Source organism: Camellia sinensis, unplaced genomic scaffold, assembly GCF_055761805.1.
Source record: "Camellia sinensis isolate YWXY unplaced genomic scaffold, ASM5576180v1 Unanchor1, whole genome shotgun sequence".
Classification (NCBI taxonomy): domain Eukaryota; kingdom Viridiplantae; phylum Streptophyta; class Magnoliopsida; order Ericales; family Theaceae; genus Camellia; species Camellia sinensis.
Genome location: NW_028128987.1, coordinates 26,066,030 through 26,075,345, shown reverse-complemented (window position 1 = coordinate 26,075,345; position 9,316 = coordinate 26,066,030). Strand labels below are relative to the sequence as shown.

Sequence of the window (9,316 nt, the reverse complement as noted above, 5' to 3'; positions counted from 1 at the left end):
CTAAAATAGTCTATTTTATCTTTTATGACTATTTTAGCCACAAACCAACTTGTCAAACAACACCACCAAAAACTCAGGCCGAAAAACCTTATCCCAAACAAGCACTTAATCTTCCTAGTCATCTTAAGATATTGGATCAGTTCAAATAATAATAATAATAATAATGAAATCCCAATATCTTGGCTGAACGCAATACTAGCTTGTTTTGCAGTACTTTTTTTTTTTTTTTTTACTTTTCCTTTTCCTTCTTCTTATTATATTTATTTATTTTTTACTTTTTTTTGTTTTCATGAACAAAATCAATGAAAGTTATAAAATGCTCATGAAAAGTTATAAAATGCTCATCTTTTTAACATATTGTCATTTTTATGCAAAAATAATTTGTGAAACTTAAAAATTAACTTTATTGTATGTTTTAAAAGGTAAGTTGCTTTAAAAAATAAAAAATAAAAAAATTGTTGAAAATAGTTTTTAGAAACGCTAGTTTTCTGTGTGTGTTTGTTTGTTTGTTTGTTTGTTTTTTTTTTTTTTTTTTTTTTTTTCTGAACGGAAGTTTTCTGTGTTTGTTGAAATATGAAAACAGAAAACAAAAACAGTACTTAACAGGCACAAACCTTAGTCCTTGTTAATACTGTATGAAGTTCACAAGTTCAATATCAAACAAATACCAAGGAAAACAAAAATTCTTTCTTTTTAATTATAGGGGGATGGTACTGAAATCTGCAAAAATTGTACAATTCTCATCTTGGATTTGTACAAGATGAGCAAACAAAAAATTTGTACATGACAAACAGAAAAGAATGTCAAAGAATTCCTATGTCATCTTTTCTATTCACAAAAAAAGAATAGACTAATTAAAGAATAAACCCTATCGGATGTATGTATCATGACTGTTTGGCGGCTATGGTTCCTGAGGTTCCTTTACATAACGGAGAGGATTGTGGTGTATAATGCCTAATTCGAGTCAATTCTCCACTGAAACTAGACATTTTAATGTGGATCTCTCCACTAAAAGTGTTGGGAATAGACTCGAGTCGAGTGGAGTTTGATCTGAAATGGGCAGCAGCAGCAGCAGCAGCACTTCTTGGAGACAAATTCACTTGCTCCAAAGCATGGAATTGGAGTTTGGAAGGATAATCCCTCACACACCCAATACGAGGCCCGGCTCCCGTAGTCCATTTGCAAGACAGCTGCTTCCCCAATTGATATGAATTCATTCCTTTATGCGAATTAATCCTTTTCAGAATGGATTCTTGAGGAATGACAGTCTCTTCTTCATCTTCTTGGTCTTCATCAAACAAGTGTTGATCAGGACTCATCTGATCTTGTTCTTCCTCTGTTTCATATCCATCAAATGTATTGGTACTCAATTCACCGGCTTGATTCTCAAACTTTAACATCTCAAACAAATCATCCCTATCTGGTATTGAAAGATTAGTCAATTGTGTGCGAAGACTGGCCCCCGATGTCCTTGGTTCTGATGGAGCTGCAACAGCATCCTCATGGTCCTCTGTGGAATTGGTTTTCCCTGAGGACGTCTTGTCCTCCACATCCATCTGTTTTGTCTCCACACCGTCCTTTTCATTTAGGTCTTCTTCAGATGAGATACTTCTCATGAAAAGACTGCTCTGTTTGCTTAAGGATCCTTCTTCCTCCACTGGGTCCATCTGATTATTTACATACATAAAACATTTTCAATCAGTATCTGATATCACTATCTCTTGAAAAGCAATTTGGAAGCAATAGAAAATGATATTTTAATAGAAAATGATATTTTAGTTTTTACCTTAACATCAGTGAGATCCACATTGTTCCCCTTGAGGAATGAGATGAAGTCCTGAAAGTTTTCTGGCGTTGGCTGATAATGGCCGCTGTGAGGCGACACTGCCTGTTCAAATTAACCAGAAAGAATATTGTTAAGTCAGCATCAAAAAAACATTACCCAACTAAATCAATATGGAATGAATATGAATTTGCAGCTGATTTGATTTTGAAAACAGTAGTAGTAGTAGTATTACCTTTAGGATGCCTTTGTCAACAACTATTCTACCAGCGGCAGATGTGGCTCCACCAGCTAAGAAGCTGGAATGCTGAAATGTGCCTTTCTTCTTCTGCCCAACATATAGAGTCATAGATGTGCTTAGGACAAATATCCACTTCGCACCCTTTGGTTCCCCAGTGCTGTCAAGGTGCTCACCCGAATGCTTGTACACGAGCTTTCCATCCTCCACTATCACTTCGTAAGCCTTCCTTTCCATCTGTGAGAAGAGAAAATAAAAGAAAATCATCAGTAACAAGGTTCTCAAGGGCCTAGAGAGAAAAAAAAAAAAAAAAATGAAATTCAAAATAAAAAGAGATGATAAAGAGATCGAAAGGGGCTCACCGGACCAAGATACTTGATGCATTGCTGCTGAAGTTTTGATCGAGGACATTTGTCAACAAGATTAACTTCCTTGCCTTCTCCAATGTCCAGCCTGTATTTACCAATACACACATGTTAGCAACACAGTGGAAAACTCTAAACATCTAAATATACATTTTTAAATGAACGCGATAATTTCTTTCCAATTAAATCTTTTAAAATCTTACCAGTAGAAGAAGGGTTCTTTGCTTTGACAGTGAAGCCATTTAAGGTAGTAGAATTGAAGATTGTGTCCATAACGATGTCGTGGATCAATCTATTAAACAAACAAGATAAAAAAATAAATAAATAAATAACTGAATCAATAACAGCCCGTAAAAGATGCGATCAGAAGAAAAACATCAAGTTCATTGGATTTAAATTACTTACTGCCTCAAGCCAATGTTGCAAAGCAAGTTTTTGTGCTTTACCATTCTTTGATAAACCTTTTCCAACCTGCAAAGTTCAGGCAAGAACCATAAATATATAAACAAATTGTAAAAAAGAAATCAACATAAACATTCATTCAACATGACTCAAATTTACCTTGGCAGCTCTGGTTCTTGCTCTTGACCAACGAGAAACAGCAGTCTCATGTTTCTCCATGTCAAAGAACGATATGGAACTTCGCTTCAGTTCTGCAAAATCTAACAGCTTCCACCTGCAATTATTTTAATTTGCATTAAAAAAAGTGGGAAAAGCTGATAAAAAATTCAAACAAGGGAAAAAAGAGAGATAGAAATTTGCAAATGGTAATAAAAAAAACACACCAGCTCTGCTCAATGAGAACTGCACAATCTGCTAGCTTTCTTCTTGTTCGAAAGCTTTTGTAGACTTTCTGCAACTTTACTGCGGCTTCATGTTTTGGATTGCTTTCATCCAAAATAGGCAAATGTGTGATTTTCTCTGTCATGCTATCTGATCTTGGGGATTGATAATCCTTCTCTTTGCACTCAACACCACTGGATGTAGTAAATATATCCTCTCCTTTAGATGAAGGCGCTTCAACGGAGACCATTGTTTCAGTTTCAGTTTCTGTTGCTTTCCAGGTCACACATCCTTCTATCATCATCCCAGAACCTTTTGGTTGCACTGGAGTTTTTGCTTCATCTTCCCCAAAATTAAATGATTTTACAATAACAGATTCAAAGGCATTCTCTAAATCATTGAACGCGGCAAATGGGCACGAGAAAGAAATCCCCATGTGACTTCAAATGCAATTTTGATCGGTTTATGAGATCTGAATTCCTGTTAAGACAAACCATTACTTGTAAGAGGAATGTCACAAAATCCAATCAAACTAAATGAAAAAAAAAATACTATAAATGAAGTTATTATGTTTATGAGTTGTGTAGTCTTCCAAACCATGGTAAATTACGTAAAATTCCCAACAAATCAATAAAAATATGATGATGAATCCACAATACCCATTTGATCTATGATATATATATATATACATAAATATGTGTGAATGAAACAAGCTAGACATTGTGTGAAAATGAGCTGTAAAATTATTCAAATAATAAGAATATTAAATACTGCTAGGAAACCCATAAGATCTGCCGCACTACCAAGGAAAAAAATTAAAAAATTCAAAAGATAAGCATTTCACACTGTAATCACACATGGAATTTGAGGAGTCAAACACCCCCTTATATCTTCCGAATATTAAAATTAAATTCAATAAAAGAGTGTCTCAAATAAACCATCAAGAAAAGAGAGCATAAATTTACAAAACCCAATAGCAAAAGCACCAACATTTAGAGAAGACTCTAAAAACCAAGTTGGGTATGAAGAATCCGAGGAGACCCATTTCATTTTATGACATTTGGAAGTGAAGCAAAGCACGGTCTTAGGTGAACACACAAGAGATTTGATAAAATGCTTCAGAGAAACCCATCAATAGAGAAGAGCATGGATTCACAAAACCCATTACCAATCTTACACATATATTCAAACAAAAGAAATCAGGATCATACACGAAACCCAGAAACTCATTCAACAAAGTGACCAAGTAAAACTACAAAACTAGTGACAATAGCAAGGAAAGAAAAAAAAAAAACATTTTTCGTCCGAGAAAGTAAGCAAACAACAAATATCCTAAATTTTTTTGAGAGAAGTACTTTACCTGAATGTCGGGGAAGTCTGTGTGAGCCGAGAGAGAGAGAGAGAGAGAGAGAGAGAGAATGGTGGGTATGAGAGCCCGAATTGAATGGGAGGGGAGGGGGAATGGGGTAATGAAGAGAAGAGAAGAGAAGAGTGGGTCTTGGTTTCTTTACGAAAGGAAAGATGTTAAAATATACAAGTTGATGTGCTACCCTTTTTAATGCTTTGCTACAATTATATAGGGAGGGGTTGTTGCCTGGATTGGATGGACAGTGTGTTAGAAAGAGAAACGCTGAAATGGACTCAGACACAGAGACAGAGAAAGAGAGTCTCCAAGCACGTGGACCGGACTTTGGTATGAGGTAATTGAGTTAAGTTAGGGATACACTATTTTATTTATTATCTTTTATTATATTTTTATTTTTTATTTTTTATTATTTTTTATGGCCTGTTCACAACAGGAATGGCCTTTACAAAATTCCACTCTCATTACGAGTTGTAGAAAAAAACTTGTGTCTCAAGTATTAATCAAGGCAAGGGTGTAGGGTTTTTCACTAGTTCGGTTTTTTAATTGGACTTAGGTTTCGTTTGGGATGTAACAATTTTAATTTAAAAGTTAAAAAATTATTAAAAAAATCAAAAAATTTATAATTTATATCAAAAAGTTAAAAAAAAAATTTCTCTTTACTTTTTGTACATCTTTTCGTAAAACGCACTAATTTTTTTTTTTACTTTATATTTTAGTCAAAAAATTATTAAAATAGCATATTCCCAAGCGAGACCAATTGGAGGTGTTGTTTGGATTTTATGAGCCTATCACGGAACTCACATCAATAATTTAAATCGTTTAATATGTAAATTTTATTGAGTATTTCATTACTATATAACTAATCACATTGGTCGGATATTAATAGTCACTTGATCATATCATATTTTTGTTAGCAATTTATTTTTAAAATCATATTGACGCAAATTTGATCTAATGAATTAGCTATTGATATCTGATCAACGCAATTTTTTGTAAGGATGAAGCACTCAATGAGCCTTACACATTGAAAAGTTTGGATTATCAATGTGGGTTTCGTGGTACGCCTATAGAGACTCAACAATACACTCTAATTCAATTTCAGACTGAAGAGAAGTCCCTCTCAAAATAATTTGAAGGATGATTCTAGCAAATAAAGAATAATTGACAAAAACTAAGGGAGGGGAGGGGAGAAATTATTTCTTTGATCCAATACATTTTAAAACTCTCATCACATCACCTAATTTAAAAATGTATTTTTACAAAGGAATTTGACTGAAATTTTGAGATTTTTTGAGGTTATTTTGGGATTTTATTAGCAGAAAAACAATTAGACTGAAATTTTATGAGCCAACAAACATTGTCCAAACATATTCAAATTTTAAGCTAAAAAACTTCAAAACAAAATAATACCAATCAAGGCTTAGTGTCTACAATTTTGGATTTGATAAAGTTGAAAATCTCAACTTCACAAGTAAAATTGTCATCTGGGATTAATTTATACTAATGTTAATGATCTGAACTGTTTATCTCATATGACAATTAGGTTGATCAAACATAAGTAATCACATAATGAAATTACATATATATTATAACATATGGATTTTTTATTCTTAAAAACCATATAGGCCACATAAATAAAAATATTCTAATAATATGATAATTGATATTAGAACAACTTAATTATTTACATGAATTATTTATTCAGTTAGTTGTATAAAATGAGTGACTTAGTTCACCGAAATTAATCAAAATTAGTCCAATAATAAATCAATTTTATTGTAAAATTGAGATTTTCAATTTTAGCAAATTTGAATTCAAGCGTCTACTAGATAATAGTACTCCATTAAAGCATGCAAGCTTTCTTGCCTTTTTCTTTTTTTAAAGTTTAGAAGTCTACTTTTCTTTCTTTCTGAATTTTATTTATGGTTTATTTATTTTATTTCACTTGAATATATGTTAGACTGGTAACAACAACAACTAGAAGTTGAATGCGTAAAGGGTTGATTAGTAATAACTTGGCCAAAAATTTTGATATTAATTTAATTGTAGTTTTGTAGATAAATTCTAGGAACATCCACATAATTTTCATGGAAATTCGTCAGAGTCAAGTTGTAGTAATCTTCAATTCAACTTGAGGGACAATTGAACCATTCTCGTGATCGCCATTGCTTATGTCACTAATTACTTACTCTCCTTTCTCTAAATAACTATTGACGTACCGTAGCTTGCAAGCTTTCCAAATCCAATTATAAATAAATAATTAAAAAGGTAAATTATATCAATAGTTTTTACAATTTGTCACTTATATTATTTTAGTCTTTTAATTAGCTCAATTTTGACTATTACTTTTAGATTTTACGTTAATTTAGCCTAATTGATAATGCGGTTAGGATTTTTAATAGAAATTTTTTACTTAATTGATTAAATTTATATTTTTGCTCTTAAAAGCATAACACATGCCTTTTATGTGTGCATCTACTATATAAAAAAAAAATGCTAAAAATTAGACTAATTTGAGACAAAATAAAAAAATCAATATCAAAATTGATTCAAACAAAATTATAGGGATTAAAATGATATAAGAGTTAAAATTTTGGAATTAATAGTTTAATATATCCTAAATAAAAATATATAAGTCTATGAGAGGAATTTTATGGGGAAAATATTAAAAACATATATTTTTCCATAGTTTTGTAATTATTTTTAAAAAGATAGACAGAAATGTAATTTCCCCAAATTTAAATGCTTGAGCTTTGGTTGGTTTGATGATGATGTATTTGCCTACGTGGAGTCTATTAGATGAGGAGGATGAGTTGGTGAAGTTGAATTGACAATTTGTGTGCCTTTTTATAATTAAAATTGAAATTGAATATTGTGGAAAGTGAAATTTCAAAGTCATTGAACCTTCTTGCATTCTTCTGGGCTGACCCATTAGTTGACTTGGAAATTATGACCACAAAGAAAAGTATATTTGATGAGCCAAAAAAGAGAAAAGAAAAGAAAAAGCCCCATTTTAATTCATTTGTACCCCTCGCACAATCACACACACATATACATATACTATTTAATTCATTAGTACCCCCTCACACAATCACACACACATATATATAGATATACGTGTATATATGTGTGGTGTCACTTTGGTAATACAATACATTATTACCTGTACAAGCAAACATTAAAATACATTAATATGTATATTAGTGTATTAGATGTAAGAGAGTCATGCATATGATAGATTGTGAGGATATGCTATGATGTACACTCTAAAAAGGTACATATAATATATTTGTCATAATTTTTTATTATAAAATTTTGTAACATATAAAATCATAAAATGTTATAATTTCACCGTCCCTAACTTTAAAGTGCATGTCATAAATTTAATATTTATAATTTTATCATAAAGTACCGTAATATTCATCACAAATATTTATAAATTTTATATATTATTCAAAATCGAAACTTCCTTATCATCCCTATTGTTTTAAATTTCTTTCATTCAACAACCAGACACATATATCTGGTACAGGCTGATCAGGCATGCCATTTGCCTACCCCTTCCAAATTGTTAGGGAAAATCGATGTGATTCCCCACAAGTAAATCAATTAATGGGAATAAAAATTAATGCGGAAAAATTAAATCAAAGGCAACACAAGAATTTTACGTGGTTCCCTCAATGTGAGGTACGTCCACGGGATCGAAATCCAATTCCACTATCAACCAAATAATTCCAAACGATTACAAACGAGACACTAATGGTCTCACAAAACACCCTTAGGTGAATTCCAAATAATCACAAATAAACAAGAGGAAAGACCTCACCAAATAGATGAACCAAAATCTTCTGAACCAGAGTTGAAAAAGACCCAAAATAACAATCCAAATCAGCTTCACCAAAACACCCAAACAAGCATGCACCGAAAGAAAATTCCAAAACTCATAATGAACTAAGCAAATTAATTGGCGCTGTTACCGAGGCTGAAAAGGAATTGCTGCTGCCGTTTTTTATCTTGTGATCACACCAAGCAAAAATCATAAACCAATATATATATATATATTGTTAATCTAGGGTTTTGTAATCAAAATCTAATTGTACCCAAATTGAATTGGGCCTCCACAAATATAATATATAAAAATATATTATACCTAAATCAAGTCAAATTGAAACTCTTTTAATAAACCAATTGGGTCCCACACACCAATAAGGAGGTATATCCCAACAATTCTCCCCCTACCGACTTAGGTGGAGACATCAACCATACCCGCCAAAGTTCGACACTTTAAATGTTTGTCCCTCGACAAAGTCTTTGTCAACATATCTGAAATATTATCATCTGTGTGAACCTTTTCGAGTTGCAACAATTTCGAATCTAACACATCACGAATCCAATGGTATCTCACATCAATGTGTTTCGATCTCGAATGAAAAGTAGAATTTTTACTCAAGTGAATAGCACTTTGGCTATCACAATAAAGCACATACTTTTCTTGCTTTAAACCCAACTCTTGCAAAAATTTCTTCAACCATAACTCTTCTTTGCAAGCTTCTGTAATAGCAATAAATTCAGCTTCGGTAGTTGAGAGAGCAACACATTTTTGTAATTTAGATTGCCATGCCACAGCTCCCCCTGCAAAAGTCATCAAATACCCCGAAGTAGATTTCCCAGAATCAACATCACCAGCCATGTCAGAATCTGTGAACCCATCAAGCATCGGCTTACCATCCCCAAAACACAAACACACCTTCGAAGTCCCTCGAAGATACCTTAGAATCCAT

At 32.4% G+C, this 9,316-nt stretch overlaps 1 protein-coding gene across 1 annotated transcript; it reads right to left on the bottom strand.

Annotated features, from left to right (window-relative positions):
- Positions 1-672: 672 nt before the first annotated feature.
- LOC114256117 (IQ domain-containing protein IQM2) lies at positions 673-4,842 on the bottom strand. The gene is made up of 9 exons (XM_028195702.2): positions 4,530-4,842; positions 3,172-3,649; positions 2,948-3,062; positions 2,792-2,857; positions 2,590-2,678; positions 2,384-2,474; positions 2,019-2,258; positions 1,787-1,888; positions 673-1,667 (listed from the first exon to the last, which is right to left on the bottom strand). Exons 2-9 carry the CDS (start codon positions 3,603-3,605, stop codon positions 885-887), a joined length of 1,920 nt encoding a protein of 639 aa, XP_028051503.2. The 5' UTR covers positions 3,606-3,649; positions 4,530-4,842; the 3' UTR covers positions 673-884.
- Between the last annotated feature and the right edge of the window lie 4,474 nt (positions 4,843-9,316).

What these genes read in the sequence shown, in the direction of transcription:
- LOC114256117 (XM_028195702.2), bottom strand. Translation starts at nt 3,605, where the DNA reads ATGGGGATTTCTTTCTCGTGCCCATTTGCCGCGTTCAATGATTTAGAG. An exon ending in GTTCTCATTGAGCAGAGCTG is followed by an intron (nt 3,063 to 3,171) that starts GTGTGTTTTTTT and finishes AAATAATTGCAG; the next exon opens with GTGGAAGCTGTTAGATTTTG. An exon ending in TTGACAAAGGCATCCTAAAG is followed by an intron (nt 1,889 to 2,018) that starts GTAATACTACTA and finishes TAATTTGAACAG; the next exon opens with GCAGTGTCGCCTCACAGCGG.